This window comes from Drosophila subpulchrella, chromosome 3R (assembly GCF_014743375.2).
Source record: "Drosophila subpulchrella strain 33 F10 #4 breed RU33 chromosome 3R, RU_Dsub_v1.1 Primary Assembly, whole genome shotgun sequence".
NCBI lineage: Eukaryota > Metazoa > Arthropoda > Insecta > Diptera > Drosophilidae > Drosophila > Drosophila subpulchrella.
In genome coordinates, this window is record NC_050609.1 from 14,170 (window position 1) to 40,509 (window position 26,340).

A 26,340-nucleotide genomic window follows, 5' to 3' on the forward strand; every position below is an offset into this window, starting at 1 on the left:
ATAATTTAATTGTTGATATTCCACATATTACTTTTATTGAGTGGGTCGTTATTTCCTATTGATTTCTAGTGTTTTCTTTTACTAGGCAGGCAATTGACGAAATATTCATACAAATAAAAGCGTTATCAAATGGAAATAATTTATACAAGAATTATGCAATCAAGTAGTAAATTGAGGATAAGGCCTTTTCCCATTCGAAAAACAACAAAGAGCTTATGAATGTTTAATAAATGTGTGAACTCTTTTACTCTTTTTGCCATAAGCTTATGGTTATGAATATAAACATATTTAAAAGTCAGTTACTTTTTTTAATGTAAAATCAAACAAGTTGGCAGTCTCTGCTCTGATCCGTTCGCGGAATATATCGATAACTCTGCTATCGTCATCTCTGGCAGCAGCTGATTATCGTGCGGCATGATTATCTAAACATTTATTTGTTTCAGCGACTTGGTAAAACTATTAAAAATGAACTTAAGTACCAGAGTTTTGCTAAGCAGAGTGGTGCAGCAGGGCGCCTACAAGCGGATTGGTAAGTATCCACATTTTCCCCAACGGCACACATTCAGGAAACTTATTTTTCAGTCACATACTCCACGAAAACGGCGGAACATGCTGTTGAAAATCAGGAGGAACAAAAAAAAGAGGCTCCGGCTGCCCCGCCAACACCACCATCTCCTCCTGTGATCCGCAAGCCCATTATTCCGGCCAACTATCGGTTTGTTTACCCGGAATTCCTGCCCGATCCCAAGGTGGAGTGGCGCAACCCCATCCGCGAGAAACTGGAGCGCCTGGACATGCTGGACCGGCGCAAACAGATCGATCTGCCCGAGTTCTATGTCGGCTCCGTGCTGGCAGTGACCAGTTCCGATCCCCATGCCGCCGGCAAGACCAGTCGCTTCGTGGGTATCTGCATCAACAGGGATCGCTGTGGACTGCGTGCCCGCTTCATCCTGCGCAACGTGATCGATCACCAGGGCATGGAGGTGGTCTACGAGCTGTACGATCCCACCATCCAAAAGGTGGAGGTTCTGCGGCTGGAGAAGCGTCTGGATGACAGTCTGTTCTACCTGCGTGACGCTCTGCCGGAGTACAGCACTTTCGATGAGAACATGGAGGCGGAACCGCTGGAGGAGGGGGCTCCGGTGCCCGTGAATGACATCAAGGTGGTGCTGCGACCACGTCCTTGGCTGGAGCGTTGGGAGCGCCAGAATCTGCGCGGCGTGGCCAACATCGATGAGTATCTGAAGGACAAGCATCGCCTGTCGGCGGCCAAGGTGCAGAAACCATGGGAAAAGTACGACATGATGAAGGATTACCGCAGCTCGATTCCCGAGGAGGAGCAGACAGAGATCTTCGCCGAGGTGCACACGGAACTGCACACCCTGGAGCTGCAGCGCAAGCGCAACAAGCGAAAGCGCACCTTCGTCAAGCCCAAGCAGCTGGCGTAAATGCATTTGTTGTCCATTTTGTAGATTAATAAACTCGGAACATGTTGAAGTACATGGTTAAAGCCAGCTAAGAATTTTAATTTACAGTCGCTCTTCAATTTCACAAAAATTACTAAAACTAAATACTTCTATTAATGGCTTCAGGGTTTAAATTATAAAATGACAGTCAATAACTATATTGAAAAGAATCATTCTTCTTCATTTGAAAACTATGAAAGAGCACTTCTTACACCTTCGATTTGGATAACGCTAAATTAATTAGTTTATTAGTCATAAATGTATAGTGCTTAGCAGCTAAACGCGAAATAATTTACAACGCACGTTACATGATTAATATACGCGATACTTGTAGAAGTTGACGAAGGATATCGTGGCGTTCCAGCCAATAATTGTGACAACCAGAAACAGAAGGAAGATGATGGGCAGGGCGATGAGTATGATGCGGGTGTTCTTTAGATGGGGAATGCCTGCAACATGGAAATCGTATTATTAGAGAAAATGGCAATGCCTAATATAACTCACAATTGTATCCCAGAAAGGTGATGTACACATAGTAGCCCATGGCCAGCAGCCAGAATGTGTTGCCCAAGAATCGGGAGATGAACCACGTCTGGCTGATCAGCCAGTTGTAGAAGAACAGCTGGATGAAGTGCAGCAGCATCAGGGGTGGAAAGAAGGCGTTCAGATGCACATCGAAGGCATAGCCCCACTCAATGTCCGGCTCCAGACTGTTCGTGCGCAGATACCGATTCGTCACCGCCCAGAAAAAGGAGGCAATTATGATGCCCACGAAAATGCAGTCCACGAACACCACGTAGAAGATGAAGGAGATGCTCTGCCAGAAGGACAGTCCCAGTACGTAGGCAAAACCCAGCGAGGTGACTGTGGAAAGGTATTGAAGTTATTATTAAGTATATTTTAAGCTTGATAATGTGGCCAGCAACCTTAAAAATATGTTTTGAAGAAACGGATAGTCATTCTTTTGCTTAATACGGTTAGGTTCTATCCTTAAAGTACTCAATATTTGATTTAAAGCTTATGAATTAATATATGTGTGAAGTGTAAAGAGAAGAAAATGAGGATTGCTGTTTAAGAGCAATATTATTGGCAACTGGTGAAATAATTTGGTTTTGCTCGTTAAGATAGAACTATTGACTGATTTGTTGTTCTTAGATAAGGTGAAATATGGAACTCCATCAGATGTAAAGATGCTTTCCCTCCCCGTGGGTGGTTGGGCGTAGAACTCACCACATAGACAGACCACCAGGAGCACCAGGAACGCCGGATCGTCGCGGGCGAACTGTGACTTGGTCTGCTTGCGGTAGTTGAAGTTCCGGTACACCTTCTGGGGCGCCACGAAGAGGTAGAGCATCTGCCACAGGGCAAACTCGAAGTCCATCTGATTGAACTTGAGCAGACGTCGCAGGTATTTGTAGCTCTTGGTGGTCGCCGAGAGGCAGTCCCTCCGGTGGTTGGCGGGCGGCGGGAGTGGCGAGTGGAGCCGCGAGGCGCTCGAGTAGCCGGATACCACCGACGGCGTCGGCGATTGCGTATACTTAACGTGGCTGTATTGACTCATTTTGTTTTGTTTAAAACTAATTTCTTGTGTTTCCAGCAGAGTGGCTGCGCCCACTGCGCATCGAAATACCGATTTTTCGTGTAGAATTGGCTAAAATAGGCCAGGCGAAACAAGATGATGTGGTGTCACGATAGAAAACAGCTGATTAGAGATGGAACCGTGACGGAATCTATCTGAAAATAAGTGAAGTGAGTTGAAATGTTAAAAAATTAAACTACAAACAAAACCGGGTATGGACTAAATTTAAAAATTTCTTGATTTTACAATTCTATTTTTGTTAATAAAATTGTTTTCTATACTTTTATAAATTGAATGTTCAAAGGGATATATTTTTGGTGGTGACTTTATAAGTAAAAAGTCAAAACTTTAATATTAAAAAATAAATAAGTCAAAACTTTTATATTTATACAATAAATTTTCAATTTGAAGATTTTTAAAAATGGGAATATCAATTGTATTACAAAAAGTTTAAATTTGGTTTATTTTTTAAATGTGTGTTCCAATTTATTGATCTTAAAAATCAGAATAAAATTGGTTACAATTATAATTTATAACAATCTTTGTGATACTCTATAGTTTTATTAGTTTCAAGTTTTGAAGTTATTGTGCATCCGCAACCGTGTCACGTTTAAAAACCCCATCAAGCGCTCATCTCTAACGAACTGTCAAGTCCCGATATTATGAGCCGGGTGCCAAAAAGTCAGTTCCTCGCCTGACTTTGTTTTGTGTACAAAATTTAAGTTTCCGCTGCTAGATAAAATAAATTGAGTAATATTTACTACACAAGGTAAGAGCGATTTCCTTTGGCACTCCGAATACCAATTGCCGGCATCCGATGCCTCCGTTTTGCAGCATGAATAGGTGGTCAAATCCGCGGTTCCTGCTCGCGGCGCGGCAGCACATACGTAATCTCCACGAGCTGCGGATTCCCTATGCCCGGCCGATGGGCATCGGTCAGCGGAACTTCACACTCGAGCCGCTGGCCAACCGGGAGCTCATCCGCATCCACGGGGCCGAGGTGGTGCCTTTCCTGCAGGGTCTGGCGACCAACGATGTGGCGAAAATTCAGTCGAATGGAGGTCCTGCCTCCCAGTACGCCCACTTTCTCAACAAATCCGGTCGGGTCCTGTACGACACCATCCTTTACCGCACCAACAATCCGGACACCATCCTGGTGGAGTGCGATCGCGAGGCTTCCTCGGACTTCCGGCGCCATCTGCGCACCTACCGTGTTCGCCGGCGCATCGAAGTAGACAGTGTGGATGATGAGTACACCACTTGGGTGATGTTTAACTTCCAGGACGCCTCAGAGGCTGTGCCCAATCCGCATCCAGATCTGTTTGTATCGCCCGATCCAAGGCTGCCCGCCCTGGGCACTCGCATCCTGGCGCCCACCGACATGGACTGGGCCAAGCTGACCAAGAATTTCGCCGACTTTGGCATCGCCACAGCTGCCACCCCGGGCAACAACTACCAGTTGCTGCGCTATAAGCAAGGAGTGGGCGAGGGCAGCTCAGAACTGCCGCCGGGCAAGTGCTTTCCCCTCGAGGCCAATGCGGATTACCTGCACGGCGTTAGCTTCCACAAGGGCTGCTATGTGGGCCAAGAGCTGACCGCCCGCGTCCATCATTCGGGTGTGATCCGCAAGCGTTATATGCCCATCCGGCTGACGGCCCCAATCGAGGCGGGCTCCAGTCAGGAAGTAACCTCCGTGGCCGGCGCGAAACTGGGCCGCGTCTTTGGATCTGCCCACAATCATGGTGTGGCTCTGCTGCGCATCGAGAAGGTTCTAAACGGTCGTCCGGAGCTGATGATCGATGGGGAGCGCTGCTTTGTCGAACGGCCGGAATGGTGGCCGGAGGATCTGCCCGGAAAGCGCCGCCAGGCGTTCGCTGAATGACCCACAAGCTAATTTGAACCACAATTTGTTATTTTACCATTGTTATTAGTGTAGTAAACGTAACCTAGTCATCGTCAAAGTTTGCCCAGTTCCTTGTTTCTCTGTTGGTATTGCAGAAATGGAGGCCGATGACGACTTCGTCCTGGACAACGAGGCAGCTGAGATTCAACGATTAGAGCTGCCAGAGGAGGAAAAGAAGCCCACAGATCCCGAGGAAGAGGATGAACGCATAGCACGCATTGAGTTTCTTTGCTCTGGCTGTGAAATGCAGGAGATGGTTCACTATTTTGGAAGGAAACCGCCTTTCTCCCTGGGAATCAAGTATCCGGAGGATAACTACGTGATGCGGGATCCCTTCCAGCCACCTCCACCTCGTTGGCAGACAAAGGCAGAATACTATATCTCACTGGGGGCCAACTGCTCCATCTGTTCCAAGACAGTGTGCAAGGATCCTGGTTGCAGTTTTTACTACACAGCCACGTTTTGCTTGCCATGCGGTCAGGACGAGCTCAAAAACTGGCCAGTGGAAGCCCAAGCCCGGATTCGAAAGCAACTGTCAGCCAGTCAAGGCAATAAAAAATAGATTCGACTTTAAGATTTTGTATAAAAACAACATACTTTAAAAAACTGTATGTTTCTAAAATGGTATTGCATCATTTAATTTAACTTTATAGACTAAGCGGTACTTTTTTTTGTTTCTAAAGCAATTGTGTTCTTGGCAACAAAAATAAATTTAGATAAATACAAACTTTAATATGTAAAGTAAAAGTAATATTGTTACCTTTGATTTTAGAGACAAGATTGTACATAGTTTGTGGCGACTAGGATTGTGTGTTTTTCCTGAATGGTTTTGAACATTGCTTGAGCTAGTTTCCTATTTAAGCTTATTAGGTCAGATTTGCAAGCTGAATGTGTTTCAGTTCCAATGCGTTTTTTAAATTTTCCAATTCTACTTGCCAAGGCCTTATCCAGTTTGTCACGGTTGTCGTCATATGCCAGAAACGCGTCCACTGCCTCTCTTTTTTTATGTTTGCTTTCCTTATTGGTGGCCATGAACACTTTCCATATTTGTCCGTCGAACTCTACATATTTTTTTTTCCCCCAAGGACGCTTCTTATATTTTTGCAAAATATCATGAAGCTCTTGATCATAATTCCTGGGTTTCGGAGTTGGAGTTGGGGGAACGAAAATCTTTTCTAGTTCAACGTTTTCACACTCTGGACTGGGATCATGTAATATTTCCATTTTCATTAAGTTCGATTTAGTGAAGCTCGCCTTCAGTTCGATTAATTGATTTGAAAAAAACGTTCGACACTTTGGTAAAAGATTTTTAAACTTAAGAAGTCTCTCGGCAACTTGTTTCTTTTTAAACATTTCTCTTTCAAGTTCTAATCTAATTTGATTGTAAACTGTAAAATCTGTGTAAATATCAATTTTAGTACCTAGGTCATAAATGGATAAGTTTAGGGCAGATAAAACATTTCGGAAATACTTCTCGAATTCCTTATTGTTTGCTGTGTTAAGGGGTCTATTATGGTACGTCGAATTAATCTCCCTTAGTAAGTCTCTAAACCTTGCATCGGTCTTTTGCAGGGAATCCTTTGTAAAAATAAAGTTTGTATAATCTCATGTGAGTTTACAAGATACATAAACTCAAAACCTTACCGTTTCTGTAGATGCTTTGTGTCTTTTTTCCACCTAAATGGGGTATAACTTTGATTGGTTATTACTAAAGTTAAGGACACCTACTCACCCACTTTCAGGAGACCTGCTAGAAGGATAATTACAATAGGTAATGCGGTAGTCCTCATTAGACCACCAATGTTGAACCTCTACCGATAACTGGTTTTGCCTGACTGAATTTAAAATAAATGGTGCAACTCATAATTTAAAATTACACCATTCATTAGTTTCGGTGGGTTATAACTTATAGTGATGGTATATAAGATCAAATAAGATAGTTACGAAATTCTGTTAGCATCAGTAATATTTTATGGAATATACAAATAAAATATATAATATGATCTATGTGACCATATATATATATATTTATTTATTTTTAAGGAATATTAACAACATTTGTGGTAAGCATTAAGTTTAACTGTGCGGTGGACAAACGGGAACATACAGATATCAGCGATAATTTAAAGCATTACATGTGTAAGATATCAGACTAGCGCCTAAGGACGGACCTTTGATCAGAGCAAAACACGCGTTAAACTCCCACAATTGCAGGGTAGTTCAATGGAACCCGACAGTTTCAGCTGCCTGTCCCACAATTAAGGCATCATTCAGGTTATTTCCTTGCAAACCAAACCCCTAGTCGATGATCAACGGTCAGCGATTGGCGATCACCGGTCTATGGGCAATTTATGGCACGGTGTCCAAGCAATTGCACAGAAAGGGAAAAAACAAAAAACAATCTTTATCACATTTATTGCAATGCCCCAGGTCTTTTGTCAACGATCCCGGGCGAAAGACAAAGGGCAAGCGGGTGCCAAATGAAAAGGTCAGGAGGTGACCCGAAGGATGCGAGGGATGAGGGCACAAAAGGAGCAACGCGCGCGCTTCTCTCATCTCCCATTTCCCATCTTTGAGGTCGCCTTAGAGGTCAAGTTTGAATCTGTTGGGAGGACTCCTGGGGTCTCGAAATCACAGAAAACTCATCTCAACAGATCTTCACTCAATCTGTTCCGAGTTGGTTGCTAAAACCGATCCTAACTCAAACGGAATCGAGTTGAGTCTTCATATAGGGGTTGATTTTTATTTCTACAGAAAACTAAGGAGAAAGACCCTCTCTTTGAGTTGTTTTATCTTTTACTCACTCTTTGAGTGGCTAAGGAAATCCACTTGGGCGATGGCCATCGATCCTTGTCCACGCAGGACATTTCCGGATTGCATTCAATTGTCATCCTGCAACAATTGCGCTTTTCTCTGGATTCTTCATTTGTTTGTCTTCTTCCGATTGCCTGTCACATTTTGTTACTTCTATTGGTTTTTTAGCTCATGTTACCTTCTTTGTCCGCCTCATTGTACCGATCTGGATACCAAAATTGGCCGGGTCTTTCGTAGTATCCAAGCAGCAGCCGTCCGACATCTTTTGGCGCCCATAAAAATTAAATGAAAATTAAGCGCAAACATGAGAATTGTGTCACATAAATTGTAACGCAGCCTGCACCTTGCCATCGACTATTTTTAGTCCTTTGGGCAGCTGTGTAGGGTTTACCCCACCTCCTGGGAGTATTACCCGACTTATACAAAAATTAGTCCATCTGCAACTGAGTTATGCGCTGCTGAGGTTGCCCCTTGATTAACACATGTCCTGGACGATGCGGGCGTGGCGAACAAGCACCTCCGACGGCACCCAGATCACAGATCCCAATCCATATTGGGGTCCCATGTGCAGTAGTCCTCCGCCTATATGTTCGTGCTTGGTTTGTTGATGCTCTTAACTCATTCATTATGAATTGGAGGTGTTAAATGTGCCACATGCATCACGGATTGCTGCTACTGCGACATCATGTGTTGTCGGGGGGACCAACATACAGAAAAAAGGATTTGTGTTCAACTCCATACACGGAATTCGTTTTCAGGAGTAAAATTTTAACCATGTATGTATTTTAATCTGTATATAATATTAAATGATTGTCAGAAACGGTTAGATAGGTCGAACAAGATTTTGAAGACTTATAAAATATTTTGTATTGTTTTTCCTTAATGCTTTAAATTGTATATTAGCAGTTGGAAGTTGTTGATATTAAAATAGGAATCTAAAATATATGTTTTATTTTCTGCGAGTCTCTTAAATATTATCTCGATTATTCTTAGCCATTCTCCATGCATCATTAAATGGTAACTTCCCATTGGCTTCAGCTTTTCCTCGCCTTTTATTTAGAAGGAAGATGAATTGAATATTTGTCAAACAGACAGTTCCCAACCCTGATCCCCCAACCAAACGTAACACCCACGAAAACGCATAAAAAGATTCATAATGCTGCATAGAGAATGCCACAAGATTGTGATCGTGTACATGGAGAAATCATGGGAACAACAATCGTTACAAAACATTGAATCAATCATAAGACGCGCAAATCCTCAAGGAAATCAAACAATGGCGCGGAGATTGGTATCGGGATGAGGTTAGGGTCGAAGGGTAGGGAACTTAAGGACTAAGGACTCGGGTCGCCATGTGAGTTCATGTTGCGCGTGCGCAGCGCACGCTCCCGTTAAATGTTTACGCTATTACGCTCAGAAAAGCAGGAGCCGAAGGAGCAGGCAAGGAAATGAGCCTATTATAATGCCTTGAGCCCCGACCCCGACCCCTCGTGTGACCCCGATTTTTCCGAGACGCCGACCCCGGAAAACACAAATCTTACGCGCCAACACGCGACATTCAGATTTTCCGAAGGGGACTCTTGGCATTTGACTCAGGGTTGATCCCTTGGAGTCCTTCCCCCCTCCCCCAAAAACAAATGATTTTCTTATGTCTGCTCCTTTGGGACTTGAGGATAGGAATTTGTTTGCTTTCCCGGGAACTGAGCCTGAGACCCCTCATTCAAATGAGCCGAGCTCCTTGGGCGATATTTGTATTTAGTGTGATCTTTAGCAGCTTGACATCTGCCCTGGCTCCCGACTGGCGAGTTATGGAGTCATGCCCTAATTTCTGGTAGTTCTTAGTTAATTTTACAAACTCCAAAATTTGATGTGCTCCAAGGAAAGGGTGCTCCTTAAACAGCTGCCACAGTTCATATTGTAGATGGTAGATATTGTGGATTATATTTGGAGAATTATATATTTTTAAAGTACTATATTGTAATATTATAACCTACAAATTATTTATTCTTAAGCATTTAAGATTCTTCTAAAAATTACTCTTGAAAATTTTAACGTATAGCTAAAATAAAAATACTTTAAGTCGTCTTTGATCGTCTTATATCGACCAAGATCAAAGAAGAAAGTCCTTCCTTGCTAGTCCTTAAGCTAAATGTCAGCTCAAATTTAACGCCAATTGCACGCCCTTGGAAAAAGAAAGCCAGATAAGAAAGGACCTTGAGAGACATGTATCAGAGCTGGCCCATCGGATGATCGGACTCTGATTTCATGGCTGTCCGCTTAGGAGGACAAAGAATGGCTCGGTCCAATTAGCCCAGATAAAAAACAGCACTTCTGCTAATCCCGTCAGCGTGTGATTGGCCTTAGAAATGGCAAAGCTGCAATCAATAGATGAATGAACCTATGGTTGACTGGGAAATCTGAATTCTGATTGAGAGAATTGAGATTGCGATCGCCGGCAATATGAAAATGTCACGCTTATCGGGTCAGAAACAAGAAACCCTGATGGACCGGGTGGATCTGTTGTGGTTTGGCGGCGGAAAGGAAGTCGACAGTCGAGGCCTCAGCCGGCAGTCCGACTTTGTCCTCATCATCGTCGCCTTTGGCTGGAGGTGCAGAATGCGGAATGTTTTTGTAGCCGTCGGCCGCTGGCTGTCAGTCAGCTGAGGCCAAACCGGATGGAACACGAAAACAATAACCATATACATGTATCCTGTGCCAGGATATTGCAGTACACTCGAAATAAATGGGAGTTAAATGTTAAAAAAAATAAATATATATAGATAGATATATCATATATCCAACATTTGGTTATCAACTCTGTTTCGATGGTAATTTCAAACGTATGTATAATTTTTTTTCCAAGTGCATTTTAAAGAGAAAATAGAAGTACATAGATTTGCTGAAGTCCCTAAATGATATGCAGGCGTTTCTGCTACCTCTCCCACTCCTCGTCATCTTTCCGCAGGACCTCAACCACCTTTCGGCTGTATTTCCTACTCCTACTACCACTTCGATCCTGACCGCGTGCGTGGCCATTGTCCTGACAGCCGTTATTTGAATGACATTTGAATTTTGTGCATTTGCCTCCGCTCGTTGGATTTCAATTGTTGGGTTTTCCTCTGTTCGCCTATCGACGAGTCCTGCGATCGCAACCAGGATCAGCATTTGATGTGATGAATTCATTATGCGGACAAAGGCGCAGACTGCAGCAGATGAGGGCCGAAGTATGCCCAGAGATCTAGGCATTGCGTACTGCTGATCCCTGAAAAGAGGGAAATTGAATTCCATTAAGATTACTACTATTCGATTTTAGTTTTCCTATCCTAATATAGGGAAGTTTAAAGGTTACAACTAAGGAGAAACAAAAAGTATTTAATGTTCTTCTAACAGTACACATTTTTATGACTTTAAAAAATTATTTGCTTAAAACAATATATACTAACCGTTTATACCTACTTACGATAATTGTCATAACAATAAAAATCAAATCTGTCCATAAAAAACAACCCCACTATCTCAAACCGATAATAATGGCTGATAAAAAACACTCCCCTTAAAAAATCCGATCTTACCCACAAAAAACCACGCCCTTTAAAAACTTCCCTCCCAGCTAATTTCCGATAAAGGTCAATTACATAATAATGGCTTCATTTCGAGCATCCGATACACCAATTACCATGTCAACTTTTTTGTAATGCTCATATATTTTTTACCCTCCCCATTTACCATGTTAAAAAGAACTCACCCCATCTTCATATCGTATGGATAAAAAAAAAGTGCCCTCATGTTAAGTGGCGCTAAAAATCAAATTAAGGGTGTTTACCTAACGACTCCTCGATTACGGAACAGCCTAAAAAATATCCGAGGGAGCAACAGGCGAGGGATCAGGATCATGAGGGGAAACAATGAAAAAACGGAAGTTGTTTTCCTTTCTTTTTTATTTTATGAAGTGTTGCCTTTTTATTGGTGGTTAATTTGAGAGCCCGTACTCGATGTTTGACGAGGGTAGAACCCGATGATGATGATGATGCAACAGGCGAGAGATAAAAAGATACAAGGGAAAAAGGAAAGGGTTCCGAAAGGGATGAGTGTGTTGTATTTTTAGGATCACGTCAGATTGCCCAAATGCGTTGAAAGGGTAGACTCCCCAGTTGTCTGTGGCACGTTTCCTCGGCTCTTTTTCAAGTTCAATGACAAAGATCTTGCGGTGCCACACGCCCAAAGACCATCTAATCCCTTCGCGATGATTGGCCCCTTGGAAAAGGGGGGACATGGACGTTCGTCCTAGGGGGTTTCCAAAAATAAATGAACACATTTCAAGCACTTTTCAAGGGTGCACTCGCCTTAATTTCATTTTGTTTTTATTGCGCCCTGTAAATTGTACCGAAAGACAACGAGAGGGTCTCGATTTGGGGAGGGAAAGTAGGGACCTAAGTGCGTGCGACACTTTTAAAAATAAAACTAACAAACTGTTATGAAGTGTGGCTGAGGAGGAGGGAAAAATGGAGTTTGAGGTTACCAAAAGGGTGAGTTTTCTTCACTAGGGAAACTTCAAAATGGCGACGATTGTCGATGGAAAAAAGTTCATGGAAAATGTTCTCTTAGAAAGTATAGGTTTTTGAAAATGGAAATGTGAAGGTCATTTAATTTCTCTGTGTAAATAAAATCACATAAAGCTTTAAACTAGTACATACGCATACATAGTTAATCATTTGTCTGATAAGAAAAAATCATTGTAAGCAAATACAGATTTTTCCCAAACTAAAAGCTTGTCCAGGGCAAGTCTTATCGCATTAACCTCACCACACAAAACCTTCTTATAAGTTTGTTTTTCGCCTATATGTATAATCTAAAAATTAAGTCGATTGTTTCATTTAAGATTAGTTCATACTCGACGGTTGTTGAATTTACTGGTTGAACATAATGAAGTCGAGTGTTTTTCTGATTTTTGTGTTAGTTAGGAACCAGTTTTACCACAGAAAACTGCAGTTTTAACAGAATCAATAGATGAACACATAGAAACGAAAGATCTTCAAATTAATACTCTTTGGTCGTTAGTTAATATAAAAGGTAACCTTTTAGATAAAAAATAATACTGATATTAAAAACCTTTTAAAACAAATTAAAAACTTAACTGCTAAAAAAAGATTTAAATAATGCATTTTTGAAAGATAAAAATACACAATTTGCAGAGCTTATGCGGGGTTATATGAGAAGCCTGACTTAAAAACTACAAAAAATGTTTAAAGTAAAACTTCACAATAAGACTAAGTCCAAGGTATATACAAATAAATTAACAAGAAAGCTCCAAGTTCTTGACAAGGGTAAATGTTTCTAATTCAAAAGTTAATGGGGTCTTACCATTACATTTTAATATTCTTATTACAGATACGACGATAAATAATGAAATGTATTTTCTATTATTTCCATAATTCTTGCCAAATAATGTTTTTTGCTTTTAAAATCCAAAGCAGCTGTTCCAATTAGCAACATTTGGTACCCCCAGAATAACCACCAAAGAAAACTGAATAATGTAAAAGGGTTCAGTGTTCGAGCTGACATTTTAACACCTTTATTCAGATGTTACTCCCTCGTTTTTGGCAAGAGCAAAAATTATTACAATTTTTCGGGAGAAAAACAAGAGAGAAATCAGTTTCCCTCTTTCACTGGAGCGAAACGAGACCCTTTATGTCAACCACAATGACCAGCTGAAAAATGTAAAGTTAACCCTTGGTAAATCGAAGCAGAAACTTCACTATTCGGAAAATAGAAGAGGCACAAATCGTAAATTATTGATGGATGTGGACTGAGCACCTGCAGGGAAAAGGGGAAATTGTGGGGGAAAACAGCTGAAACTGAGAGTGAATCATGCAATTACCAGATGTCCTCATTTGAGGACGCAAGCCAAATGGGAGGAGGGTGGATTTTGGGCTGACTAGAACTTGATTCCTTGGTGGACAACTAACGGAAACTCGAGACCCATATCCGCCCATCAAGCATCCAAGCGTTGACAACTTGTTTCTGAAGTATCGTTTAGCACCTGTAAACCTCCGACAGTCCTGATACTGATACATCATCTTCGGGGTCCTCTAATTGCTCACATTACACTCCATTTCTCTATCCCCTACAGCTGACATTTGCACTTCGAACCTAGCACAAAAGACCAATAAGTCGATTTACCCAAACCCAAAGTAGAGGATTCCCGAATCCTAAATCTTTTCAAAGAAGCAAACACATGTTGCTAAAAAAAAAGTATCTTTTACACAAAAAAAAAAGTAGGAAAACCTTACCTTACCTGTTTTTTATTCACATGTCGGGCTCATCCCTCACCCTCAAAAAAAAAACATAATATCGATCCATTGAAACTATTTACCAAATGGTTCTCTGGGTTCTTTTCCATTTTTGTTTTCGTATTCGGTTTTTTTTGCAACCCTCTATAAGGTGGTGGTGGTTTGCTTTCCGTACCCACCCCATATCACAATTTGGGTAGTTTGGGTTTCGATTTTTTGCCACGTTTTTAAGAAGTGTTTTTTGTGTGATATTTTTATTGGTGGTAATCGCATTTTTTGCGTGAAATTTCCTCTATATGGATTGTGTAATAGGCGTTGCTTTGACTTTTTGGCTACGATTTGATTGGTTTTGATTGCTCGATTAGGGAGGGTTCCCATTCTTTTTTTAGGGGGAAAAGGGAAAGCCTTTACTCAAATATAAAATTTGTACACAATTTCTAGTAGATATAGGTATATATGTGTTTTGTTTTATTTATTAAGTTTCCTTAAGTTAAGATATTTATCAACGAAATTTATTAAATATTTTTTTTCGCTTGTTTTATAGAACTATTTATAGGGGGGTTGCAACAAATGTTTTATACACTAATAAATAAACGATCCATTTAGATATATATTTTAAATAGAACGTCCTGTTTATCTTAGATTCATTCAGCGAGTTAATAATAAATATTTTGTACACTATTATCCCTTTTAATTAAAGTATGCCCCCTGATTGTATCTTTTATTTTACCCTTTCCGAACTTGGGTCTCTCCCAGGCGTCTATGATTTCTATGTTGACTGGATAGCATCTGGTGGATGTGGTCCGAGGGCAAACAAAAAGTAAAGGCTGCTGGAAGAGTATGGAATCGGGGAATTCAATCGACTGGCCCACACTAAATACTCTGCATTGTTTGTAGCAAACTGACCAAACGAATATAGCGGCTGGACTTTCTATAGTGCAAATATGGGATACAGAGGGTGAAGGACTCTCAGGACACGCTTATCGTATCTGTGCAACCCCCACACTCGGATACAAAAGTAGAAAAATACAAATATACATCCAGAGGCCGAGGCACACTATGTTGTCAACTTCCTTTTTTCGGTCTCTTCATAACGGATGCTGGACATTATCGATGGCGTGGAATGGGAATGGAACTGAGGATGGTATTCGATGGTGTACTGGGTATCGGGAAGCCACAGTCCGCTTGCATATATTTTTAACCTTTTGTTGTTTTTCGTTAACTAAAGTGCCATCAGGGGCAGATGTTTTTTCCATCCGTCGTAGTTTTTCTCCTATATCTCCTCTTTTTTTCCATCCATTTACATGTGGAGTGGACACGATGGACGCATTTTGTTTGCCGAACTGTAAAAATTGTTTTGTTACTTTCGCTGTTTGCTGTCGCGAGTTTTCTTAGCTATCCGCTTTGTTTATTTCCCTATGGGATCTGGTGGGTCCTTCATGGATCTCCAAAGGCTATTCAACATATACGTTACACCCCACCACCACCATCAACATCATCATTATCTTATAGGCTTTAATTTTCTACAGTTTTGCATATTCACCAACTGATTCGCTGCAATTAGTTTTGGTTTATGCCTTTGAATTGTAGTTGAAATTTTGTGGTCGAGTGAAATGGCTGTCGACTGGGATGATTAACTATCATGGTGGGCATACATAATGCCAGTTGAATGGATATTTTACTCCGGATTGGAGGGGCTTTTAAATATAAATTCCATTGAAATATGTTTCTTAATAAACGAAAATCATGGTATTTCATCACAGTTTGTGCATGCATAATGCAGTAAAATATGACTATTTGTTATAATAACAACAATTTCTTTAAAATTATATGTTTTCCTTAAAACAGTTGGATCTTTTTAAGAAGTGAAATACGTAGCCAATTGTTTAATTTATTTATTTCTTTAAGTCTAATTTCAAAGCATTTTATATTTTAGCCTGAATTTTCAAATTTGTATCGTTCCGAACTGTGTAAAAATATTAAGAAAATCTTTAATTAAACAGTTTTCAATAATTTCTTAATTTTCACAATAAACAAGATTAATGGTTTTTTTTTTTTTATTTTTAAAACAGATATCAAAATTAAAATATAGCTGCATTCTCCAAAATTATTTACAAATAAATAAGTCCCACGAGAGTAAAAGATCAACCTTAAGTATCTGTAAGATACTGGCCACGCGTTTGGGAAGATCTATTATGGGCAGTCCAAACCTCGTAATTCACTGCCAGGCACATAAATTGGCCGAATGCCAAAACTCAGATGGTCAGCACATCCTTAGCGCTTGTTAGCGGCGGCGTTGGCCACTTAAGAATTCGCTACACCCACCTCAATCTCGCGGGACGAGCAGTGGTCAGCTGTTGGACGAGGCACAAGAATGCCCGCTCAAAAGGACTACCTTTTGGGCTCGTTTCCAGTGAAAAACTGTTTACAGAAATAAATTATCGGGGGGTTCAACAAATCCTTAAGGTGGCTCGCTCATGACGTCACGCCTGAGACGTCGAAAGGATCGCCGCACCGCCGGTAATTAACCCATGGGTGCCCACACAGATGCTGGCGCAGTCGTATACCCTTGATCCGGGTCCCTCGGACTGATCCTGCCCCTGCCCCTGCCAATTTTCATAATTAAAATGCGTAAAGTTGTGGAAAAAAGGAGCCGGAGCGTTTCGGTAATTCCACTGCTGATCTCTGGATGTGGGCGCCGCCTTTTACTGATGCAATCAACAGCTCGTCGAAGAATGGTGACGGGGTGGTTTGCTAATCATCGAATCCTGCATTTCACCATCGGCACCCCGGGCGCGTTTTAATCAACCAAACACCCACAACATGCTACCCCCTAAGTAATATATATTTTTGGGTGAGTGAAAATCCTTGTAAACCCCTTTCCCCTTTCAATGTTTGCTATTTTGGTTTTCTGTTATTTTTAGTGCCAACGCAGCTAAAAATGGCCACCGAATTGTGCACCGTTGTAACCAAACCAAACCGTTTCCAAAACTCAATCCGTAACCCACACCAAATCCGGAATACAACCCCATCCCAAAATGGCGAAGTCGGGGTGGTGGTTAAACATAAATACCCTATTTATGGCGTTGCTCAGCCCTGTGGGATATACAAATGCCCAAGCCGTTATTATTTATAAATGCACTGAGGGAAAATATTTAGTAATAATAGAAAGTAATTTCTTACAGGATTGCTTCTTTAAAATATATGTTTCCTTGATTTCCTCTTTCAATGCTAAGATCCAAGATCTGAAAAGATCACATTTGAATTCAATTACCTATATTGTTACTTTTTAAAAGATTGTCTTACGATTATTGTGCTTATGTTTTAAAAAACATATAAGCAATGTGGTATTGATTTATAGGGAGGTAAATAAACATTTGTTGTCTTTTTCCAAGTGCAATTTATTATTCTCTAGACTTTGGATAGGTTGATAATTGCTGAAGGAGACGGGGTACATATTAAAAGCCCAAATTATGTATTGTGAAAGCGTGCCATACGCGTGTCCTGCTGATCAATCAGAGTTGAGGGAGTCAAAGGTGAGTCAATAGCTGGGAAAGAAGGAGAGCAAAAACAGCTGCCTCCAAGACACAAGAGAAGTCCCTAACAGGACCAAAATTACACCTTTCAAATGGTCAACAGACGGGCAATTGAACTATTTGAAGAACTCCCAGGTTACAAAGTGGCCAGAACTCTCCTGTTTTCCTGCTTTTTTTGTCTATTCCGCAAACAATGACCGGCAGCAGGAAGAAAAAAGATGCTACAAAGCCACAAGCTGAAATAAGAAGTAAGGAACAAAACCAGAAACTAGGGATCGTTGGCTCGGATGAGGACAATGAGGTTGGGACTCCCTCGATAAACATCTTTCGCTTGCGGCGGCCACAAGCCAAGAGTTCATCCGGTACAAAGGCCAAATTGCCAACTTAACTTCGCTCAAATGAGCAAGGATCCTTAGATCCTTAGATACAGTCTCTGGCTTTAATCTAAAGGGGATATGCAAAATCTAATTTGCGATAAGATCAGGGGCCTAAAAACATCATCTTGACCCTGCACTCACCCTTGACTCATATCAAAATTAATTTCAGCCATAAATATCAATTATTGAGGAAATTGAAAAATTTTAATGAGGAAAAACGGCATTTAAACGTAATTTACATGGAAATAATATAAAAGGGAAGTGCATTCTTTAAACATGTATATTCAACCACCAATCAGAAGCAGCCCGGAGAAAACTATTTTTATGAAATTGAGTTTCCACTCAAGACCCAAAAACTGGGATAATAGAATTTCCCTCCAAGCACGCGCCATTTGGCTGAAGTACGTTCGACGCATGCGCGCCAACCCCAAAATTCCGAAGATCGATCCCAAGTGATCCCCGATCCCAAAAGGAGACGCCTTGCTGCGTCATCTTCCTGCCACTCCTCCGATTCTCCAACGCGTGCTCATGAGTTTTTCATTATTATATAATTCCCCTCTCATATGCAATGCGAATTGTGCGTTTTCACGCAAAACGTCAATAATCCATCAAAATTTCAGGCCTAGAAATATGAAATGAGAGGGAGATTGTCCAATTTGTTTGGTTGCGCCCGCACACAAATTTTTTTGTATGTTTTTCCATTTCACTTATCAACCAGGGTATTTAGCACATGATGGAGCAGTTCTTCACTTGAAAAGAAGAATCTTCTTTTCCATTTTCCCAATCTTTTTAGTAACTTTTTTGGTGTGGGTGATCAGTTTCCATAAATCATATGGTATAGATCGCGTGTTGACAGTTCTCCTTGGTCAGTCCTCGGACATATGGTTGCGCCCGGTCTATGAGAAATTATGCTGGGGTTAGAAGTCTTAGGGAGTCAAACCTAAAAGAATACCTAGGAATCGACGAACTAAGAAATTAAGACCAGTTCCAATGTAATAATGAGAGTTCTGAATTAAGGAAGGAGTCCAAAACTTGCATTAAGAGTTAAGTTCCGAAATTTTAAACACTACGAGAACCTGTATATACAATGTGTATTATACATACTTTAGTATTGTCCAGCACTATCAATTACGAACACCTAAAATCTATTTAAAATCAACCACACCATAATGAAACATCCAAATATTTAATAATATCTTAACTTTTATTATTTTATTACATAAAAACATTTCGTGGGCAAATCTTAGGCTACTTTAATTTACTTAAAAAGGATTTGTTTAAGGATTACACTGGGCGCACATCTTAAGTCTCGAAATTCGTTTTATGACTTCGGCTTAGATTGTAATGAGTAAATACTAATTTTGATCCGTTGCTCAGATTGCGTGCATCTTGGCTACTCTTTAAAAATCTCTAAATTTGTACTTCTTCTTTCGTCAGTTTCAGTTGCATCGAAAATATTGTCATTAGTGCCAAAGGTTAAAAAATAAAAGGATAAACTTGTAAAATAATATTGAATAAATTGTATTTATTTGATTTGAATTCGTTCGATTCGATTTTGATTTTGCTTTCGACTTTCAACTAACAAAATACTGAGAGAATATCAGAAAGAGAATTGAGCGTTATGTGTATACATACGTAGGTTAAATAAGTCTAAATATTTATATTAATAAAACATACTCATTTATGTATATGTTATAAACTATATTTTATTAATTTGACTTTGGACTGTTGGTTTTGTTTGTTTGGTTGTTTCGCTTGACTCGCTTGACTTAAAAATTAGTCTAAACTTAGGCTTACGTTTCTCCATGCATTTATGATAATTTTTTAAACCGTTTTCAGGGTTTTTAGTCGATTTCGAAAATACAAGAGAGTATAGAGAGACATATAGAAAGGTGGCTACAGTTCGATACAGTTAGGATTAGATATATAAACTTAGGTCTAGAATTAGCGGCTTAATTGGCTTATTTACAATTTTCGACAACAAAATAGTGTTTTGAAAAACTTAGGCTACGAATATATACAATTCTGGACAACGATTAATGTGATAATAGTGATAAATAATAATAACAAGGTGTGTGGGGGACTTAAGAGTGAGCGTTCCTGGCCATGTGGACGAAGAGGCCGACGGGTCCGTCGCACTTCTCGCCGCACATGTTGCACTTGAACACATCGTCGCAGCTGTGGTAACCCATGTGGATGGTATAGAGCACGGCGTCCTTGAAGAATATATCACAGTACTTGCACTCGTAGATGGCTCCCGCCGCAGCCGGAGTTCCGGATGGAGGAGCTGCGACCGCTGAGGTGGTTCCATTGCTGCTAGAGTTGCTACTGCTGTTCGCATTGCTGTTGCTGCTGGCATTGGAGCTGTTACCCGAGCTGGAGGCCGTGGAACTGGCACTGGTGTTGGCCTGCGGCACATTGGCCGTTTCCATGGACTCATCCGCCGAGCTGGTACCCGAGCAGTGCTCCTCGGGCATGGGCTTGCGTCCGGCAATCGGTGAGGACGCAGTGGGCATGCTGCTGCTGCTGGGCACTTTCAGTTGCTCCGGCGAAGTCATGGCCTCCGATCGCAGTTGTAGCAGGGTGTCCAGCTTGAGGACGCGTCCCTTGCGCCTCGAGGCATTCGAGCTGCTCATCAGCGGCGTGGCCTCCTCCTCCACCTTCAGATTCATGGCCAGCGGCTGTTGCTGCTGAGGCTGGTGCTGCTGCTCGTCCTCCTTCACGGGGGTTCCTTGAGAGAGATCCATGGCTGAGTCCACCGACTTGCGCTCGTACTCATCATCCTGCTCCTCCTCCTCGTTGTCGCTCTGCTGCTGGTTCTGCTGCTGCAGTTGCTCACGCATTCGCGGCGATAGTTGGGCCAGGACAGCGGCCTGTTGCTGGGCAGCCAGCATCTGGAGATTGAGGTTCCAGTAGGGGAAGAAGGCCATGTTGCGGTTCTGCTGCAACAGGCTGGCCAGGGGAGGCAGAAGATTGGCTGGGCTAGGCAGGCTGGGAGTCTGATCCACGCTGGCCACACTCTTGGCAGGGGAGGCGGGCAGCGGGAGCACCGGAGATGCCGCCGCGGGAGCCGAGTTGCTCTGCACCAAAGGGAATCCTTGCAGGGCAGCGCTCAGCTGAGATGTGGCTGGCTGGATGGGCTGCGATGGCTGCTGTTGCTGCGGGGCCACAGCTGCCACATTTGACTTGCGGCTGCCGCTGCCACTCCCTCCGCCGGCAATGGGTCCACCATTCTTGCTCTTCGGACCACGACGCGTGCCATAGACATCGATGACCAGCGAGGGATTCGGGGTGCCGTCCTCATCCAGGACCATTCCAGGCTTATGTCCATACTTGCGCAGATGCAGCTTGAAGCTGTGGCAGTACTTGGTGGCATAATCGCAGTCCGCACAACGGTACTGATACACCGAACTGTGCGACTTGCGGTGCGAGTTCAGCATGGACTTGTTCACACAGGTATAGCTGCATTTGTCACACTGGAAGGGCTTTTGGTTCTTGTGCTTTCGGATGTGGTACTCCAGATGGTGCTTAAACTCGGTGACGAACGGACACTTGGGGCACTGCAGGATCTTGTCCGGTTTCATGTGGGTGCGGGTGTGTGCCCAAAAGTCCACCTTGGTGATGGCCACAACGCCGCAGGTCTTGCACTTGTAATTCTTCATCTTGCCATGCGAATTGTAGATGGGCATGCGTATGTTCGTATCATCGTCCTCGGACTCGGCCATGTACTTCATGTCCTCGCTGGAGTTGGACATCTGGTCGTGCTCCTTCTCGGGCTCTTGATTCGATTGACTGGACTTGGCCGGCGACTTGGGCGGTGTGACATCCATGGGCGGTGTAAGAGCCTGCAATTTCTCGCTGGTGCTACTGCTGCCGGTGGCAACTGCAACTGGAGCCACTGTGGATGCGGATGTGGGAGTGGGCTGAGGACTGGGTCGCAGGTTGCCGCCATAGAAGTGCTGCATGGGATTGGGCAGACCCGGTGGCGTCAGGGGATTAAAGCCACCTATCAGATGATGATGGTGATGATGCTGCTGCTGGGCTGCCTGGAAATGCTGCTGGTATTGCTGCTGCTGCAGCAACTGTTGCTGCAAGTTGGCATCGTAGTGTTGCAGGCTGTTCTGATCGTTTTGACTGGGCGACGGGGTCATGGCGCAGAGGGTATCCATGGGTTGCTGCTGATGCTGCTGCTGCTTGAGGAACTGCTCCAGGTGATTGGTCGAGGGTATAGGGGATTGGCGCGGACTGCTGGCCACGCTATTCCCATCGAGATGGTGACCCGGCTCCTGTTTGATATTGGCCGCAAACATGCTGCTGTACCAGGCGTTGTGCTGCTCGTAGTTGGTCGTGGCTGTCGTCTCCCAGTTCTGCATCTTGGCGGCTCTAGACGGCTGTAATGTGGAAAAAAAAACAAAGAGAGTGGGGTTAGTATGGCCATTCAAACACTGCGCCTGCGTCGAGTTTTTTCTCCTTTTTTTGCTTTTTTCGCTTGTTTTTCATTTTATTTTTCCTCGCTTTTCTTTTTTTTGTTGCGGCACCACCCCTAACACAAGCCAGGGGTGGCTGGCCACCCACCCCCATGAACGGGATTTGAGTGATTTCGGAACAAAATGGAGAAACTGGGTAATCGGTGATGGCTGGGATAATATCCTACCGTTTCGTGGCCGCTCTTTGGCTGTGATTCTATCAAGGTATATTCCAAATTTTTCGGGATTTTTGTATGGTGATGATGTTGTCGTGTGATGATGTTGTCGCTGTGCTAACAAACTCGTGACTGACTAAGCAATTGCAACAGGCATTGGCTTATATGCGGCTCAGGTAGACGGACGCACGCGTCAAGGGATTAGATGGGCGAAAGGTGACGGGAAGTCAGGTACAGGTCGCGGATTGGGAATTGCGAGGATCGGGGTTCGCGGATCGCGGATCACGGATCGCTTGATCCATTCTGGATTAGAGCACAAAATTGGTGCGAAACAAAAAAGAATTACGCGCACTTGGATTTGGATGATCCGGGAGCTTAGCGGATGGCCAGCTTAGCAGCGAACTGCGAATTTTCCCTAGGTTTTCTATAAGGGATTAACTAGAGCGCTCCTGACAGCAGGAGTAGGCAACAAAGGAGGCAGTTTCATGCTTAATAATAAAAAGCAAAAAGGATTGCGGGATTTAACTAAATTAGCGGATCAGAGTCGCTTAGACCTGCGGGAAATTTCCTTGGGCCAAACAAATGCCCGGACTGACTAAACTATATGCAATACCATGAATTCTTCCCTAATTACCGCATTTATTTAATATATTGCTTTATTTATAAGTTTGGATATGGAGGGAAAAATCTCAGTAAGGCACGAACTATACTAAAATATAATATTCCATGGGCATTTTTTGATGAATACAAAAGTGTATGGAATCTGTAAAGTGCATCTTTATAGAAATAGGTATCACATTTTTTAAAATTAAATAGTTTTAAATATTAAAAATCTCTCTACCACTTAACTTTTTAAATAATTCTAATGCCTTTTCATATCCCCATCTAAAAGTTTTCGAAAGAAAAACGTTTTCCTGGCAACAAATTTTCCGCTAGACATTTCACTTTGATTTGCGTAGTTCTACAAATAATTCTCGCATTAAAATTTTTTGTTCCGCTGCATTTGCCCATTTTTTTCAATTTCTCAATTTCCAATTTCACGCTGAAAAATTGTGCAGTTGCTGCATTTTTGGGTAATTGTTTGTGCTTTTAAGTAAATATTATTAAAAACGCAAAACGCAAAAGGGGGGGGGGGGGGGGGGGGGGGTTGGGTGGTAAATGGTATATGGTATATGGGGTTGGTGTTGTGCTATCTGGCAGCTAAAATATCTACAATACTTAGCCATAATTGATGGTTCAGGAAACAGAAAGTGCACACAAAATGAAGCTTAGCATATTTATTTAATTTCGCTATTGTGGATATTTTTAAAAAGAAAAGCCAAAATTAATTGCAGTGCGTGTGTGTGGGTGTGGGTGTTAGTGTGAGTGGGGCTATGAAAGAAACAAAGAGAATTTTTGCCTTTCGTCTGGGCTTTTTTGTGCCATGCCCAACAACAGCAACAAAGCCAAACTAAAGGCCAAGTGTAAAATTAATATTACGCCGGGCATGCAGGGGCGTGCGGAAAAGGGGGGTGCGGCCACAACGAGTGCAGCCAGGCAACCGAAACTGCAAAAGTAAACTAAACATGTGCTAGTCGTTTTTGGTCCCCCCGCCACCCCCCAACACCCCCTTTTTACCCCTCTAAAAATATCATGAAAATTGCAAAAATGGAAAAATTCGCAAACGCAGAAAATGCGCCACAAAAAATGTTTTTGTTGAAAAATCCGTACAAAAAGCAAGCCAAGAGCAGGATATGCCAGAAAATATAAACGTATATTTCTATATAGCATACCCCATTGTTGTTGGCTTAGAACAACTTGTTGTTGTGCCCCTGGTAAAATGCAACTTTTTGGAGCTGCACTCGCTTGGGGAAAAGTGCAGTGCTGCTGCTGCTGCTGCTGCTTTTGAAGTGATTCAATGTCATTCGGGATTTATAAATATATCCCGTATAATATGTGTATATTTATTTTTATGCGCCTAACAAAGCCCCATTTGTTTGATTTGTGCTCGGTTCTTTTTGTCAGAAAACATTAAAACTGTCGTCTATGCCAAAGTTCCGATCTTGTGACGATGATGAGATGATGGTCCTAAAAAATCATCGCCAGGGGCCGTCACATATTTATTATATTTGAAATGCATTTTGGCAAGTGCCAAACTATTTGCCATTAAAAAATTGCCCACGTTGACTTTGAATTATAGTTCGATGTCTAAATTTAAATTATTAAAAAAGAAAAGTCGAAAATGCATTTGCCGAAAGAAGAGCGAAAAGAAATGCTAAAAATTGAGGGGGGGATTTGGGAGGCGCAGGAAGGCGAAAAAAAAACAACATGAAAGTCGACATGTAAACAAATAAAATTAGCTGTCAGGCGTAGAGGGGGGCGTGGCCAGGGGCGGTGTCTAAGGGGGTTAAGGGGGGACTGGGGGATATGCGCTGCAGTTCTGGGCAAAAACAGACAGCGCGGGCAAAAAACAAGTTCACCCAAAGATCGGCCAAAAGCCAGACAGATTTTAAAATATTGTTTTAGAATTTTTGCCGTTTGCATTTTTAGCAAATGATTTACCACTCGGTGTGTGTGTGTGTGAGTGAGCTCTCTTGTTTGTGTTTCTAAGGTTAGACAGAAAAAGAAGCACTCGACCACAAACAACAAGGAAGGGCAGAAGTACAAGAACTAGAAGAAAGTTGGGGACTTGAGATAATGGAGCAAAATGATTATTAATAATAGAACACTTTTAAATTTCAAGAAATATTAATAATCAAAATATTAAAAGATCAAAAAGAAAATAAATACAAAAAAATTGTGTAAAACTATCAACATTATAGAACGTAAAACCTCTCAAAAACCGTGTATATTCCTGAATGCCTCAACAATTTTTAATTTTCCCCCGCAAATGTGATTTGCCATTCTTGTTTATTTGTTTATCCATTGAAAGCTTTTCGCGATTTCTACCTGCATATGTTTTTTACGATTTATTGGAGGTCATATTCAGCGAAACGCCAGAGAATACTAGATGGTAGTACCCCCATTTACTTACCTTGGGGACGCTCCAGAGGAATTCTCCGGGAGAATTGGGAAACGGGAACCGGGAGCACGGAACTTTTTTCCCAGGTCGCGGCCTCTTTCTCTCTTTTGCTCTCGCTTGACCGCGGCACGGTTACCGTTAGACCAACACACAACGAACAGTGCGTGCGAGGGGGAGCGGCGATGTGGGGGCTCCTTGCTCTTCGTTTTTGTCTATTTTTTGGGCCTCGCTTTTTAGCTAGCTTTTTTGCCTTCTTTTTCGCGGAATTCGCGCATGTGCGGAAAAGTAAGTTTTTGGGTAAATCCTTTGTTTCTGAATTTAACTTTTTTTTTTCAAGCACGAACACGAAGTTTTGTGGGTTTTCAATAGGCAATATTTATTTTGATAGCAGTTAAGTTTCGTCCTTTGGAGTTTGTTGGGTTTTGCTTTTGTTAGGGGCTCTGCCTGTTTATGCTGGCGACTTTCGTTTTCGGGACTCGGAGCACAACTGACTAAACTCGTGCTCAGCGGGCTCTTCTAATAGCTGAAAATCTGCTCCTCATAGTGCACTCGCCAAAAAAGAACTCAAAGCTGGTCCACTCGAATCTCAAATCTCAATTGCAAAGCAGAAACAAATGGCAGAAGTGCAACAACACAGCAGGAAAAAGAAAGGCGGGGGGGAGAGGAGAGAGGAGCCGCCGTTACACGGAGAGCAGAAGAGAGCGAGCAATGGCAGAGCGAAACTCACTCAAA

General features: G+C 42.2%; 6 protein-coding genes across 6 annotated transcripts; 3 read left to right on the forward strand and 3 right to left on the reverse strand.

Moving 5' to 3' along the window:
* The first annotated feature begins 386 nt into the window (after positions 1-386).
* On the forward strand, positions 387-1,514 carry LOC119563193 (39S ribosomal protein L19, mitochondrial). The gene is made up of 2 exons (XM_037876480.1): positions 387-529; positions 583-1,514. Exons 1-2 carry the CDS (start codon positions 466-468, stop codon positions 1,446-1,448), a joined length of 930 nt encoding a protein of 309 aa, XP_037732408.1. The 5' UTR covers positions 387-465; the 3' UTR covers positions 1,449-1,514.
* Positions 1,515-1,686: 172 nt separating this feature from the next.
* LOC119563194 (protein unc-50 homolog) lies at positions 1,687-3,136 on the reverse strand. Its single transcript, XM_037876481.1, has 3 exons — positions 2,697-3,136; positions 1,971-2,330; positions 1,687-1,915 (listed from the first exon to the last, which is right to left on the reverse strand). Exons 1-3 carry the CDS (start codon positions 3,025-3,027, stop codon positions 1,779-1,781), a joined length of 828 nt encoding a protein of 275 aa, XP_037732409.1. The 5' UTR covers positions 3,028-3,136; the 3' UTR covers positions 1,687-1,778.
* Positions 3,137-3,670: 534 nt separating this feature from the next.
* Positions 3,671-5,006, forward strand: LOC119563141 (putative transferase CAF17 homolog, mitochondrial). Its single transcript, XM_037876398.1, has 2 exons — positions 3,671-3,814; positions 3,880-5,006. Exon 2 carries the CDS (start codon positions 3,881-3,883, stop codon positions 4,925-4,927), a length of 1,047 nt encoding a protein of 348 aa, XP_037732326.1. The 5' UTR covers positions 3,671-3,814; position 3,880; the 3' UTR covers positions 4,928-5,006.
* LOC119563142 (cysteine-rich DPF motif domain-containing protein 1-like) lies at positions 3,691-5,681 on the forward strand. Its single transcript, XM_037876399.1, has 2 exons — positions 3,691-3,814; positions 5,044-5,681. The coding sequence occupies exon 2, from the start codon at positions 5,046-5,048 to the stop codon at positions 5,508-5,510; it is 465 nt and encodes a 154-aa protein (XP_037732327.1). The 5' UTR covers positions 3,691-3,814; positions 5,044-5,045; the 3' UTR covers positions 5,511-5,681.
* A 23-nt stretch (positions 5,682-5,704) lies between these two features.
* LOC119551517 lies at positions 5,705-7,815 on the reverse strand. Its single transcript, XM_037860907.1, is given in 3 exon segments — positions 5,705-6,526; positions 6,593-6,625; positions 7,753-7,815. Coding segments are annotated over 3 exon segments (918 nt in total).
* An 11,335-nt stretch (positions 7,816-19,150) lies between these two features.
* Positions 19,151-26,084, reverse strand: LOC119562274 (protein hunchback). The gene is made up of 2 exons (XM_037875452.1): positions 25,621-26,084; positions 19,151-22,356 (listed from the first exon to the last, which is right to left on the reverse strand). Exon 2 carries the CDS (start codon positions 22,336-22,338, stop codon positions 20,050-20,052), a length of 2,289 nt encoding a protein of 762 aa, XP_037731380.1. The 5' UTR covers positions 22,339-22,356; positions 25,621-26,084; the 3' UTR covers positions 19,151-20,049.
* Between the last annotated feature and the right edge of the window lie 256 nt (positions 26,085-26,340).

Excerpts from the sequence above, each read along its gene's own strand:
- LOC119563193 (XM_037876480.1), top strand. The coding sequence starts at position 466 with ATGAACTTAAGTACCAGAGTTTTGCTAAGCAGAGTGGTGCAGCAGGGC. Across the intron at positions 530-582 it reads GGGCGCCTACAAGCGGATTG|TCACATACTCCACGAAAACG; the intron begins GTAAGTATCCAC and ends CTTATTTTTCAG.
- LOC119563194 (XM_037876481.1), bottom strand. The coding sequence starts at position 3,027 with ATGAGTCAATACAGCCACGTTAAGTATACGCAATCGCCGACGCCGTCG. Across the intron at positions 2,331-2,696 it reads CCTGGTGGTCTGTCTATGTG|TCACCTCGCTGGGTTTTGCC; the intron begins GTGAGTTCTACG and ends ACCTTTCCACAG. Across the intron at positions 1,916-1,970 it reads CACCTTTCTGGGATACAATT|GCATTCCCCATCTAAAGAAC; the intron begins GTGAGTTATATT and ends TCCATGTTGCAG.
- LOC119563141 (XM_037876398.1), top strand. The coding sequence starts at position 3,881 with ATGAATAGGTGGTCAAATCCGCGGTTCCTGCTCGCGGCGCGGCAGCAC.
- LOC119563142 (XM_037876399.1), top strand. The coding sequence starts at position 5,046 with ATGGAGGCCGATGACGACTTCGTCCTGGACAACGAGGCAGCTGAGATT.
- LOC119562274 (XM_037875452.1), bottom strand. The coding sequence starts at position 22,338 with ATGCAGAACTGGGAGACGACAGCCACGACCAACTACGAGCAGCACAAC.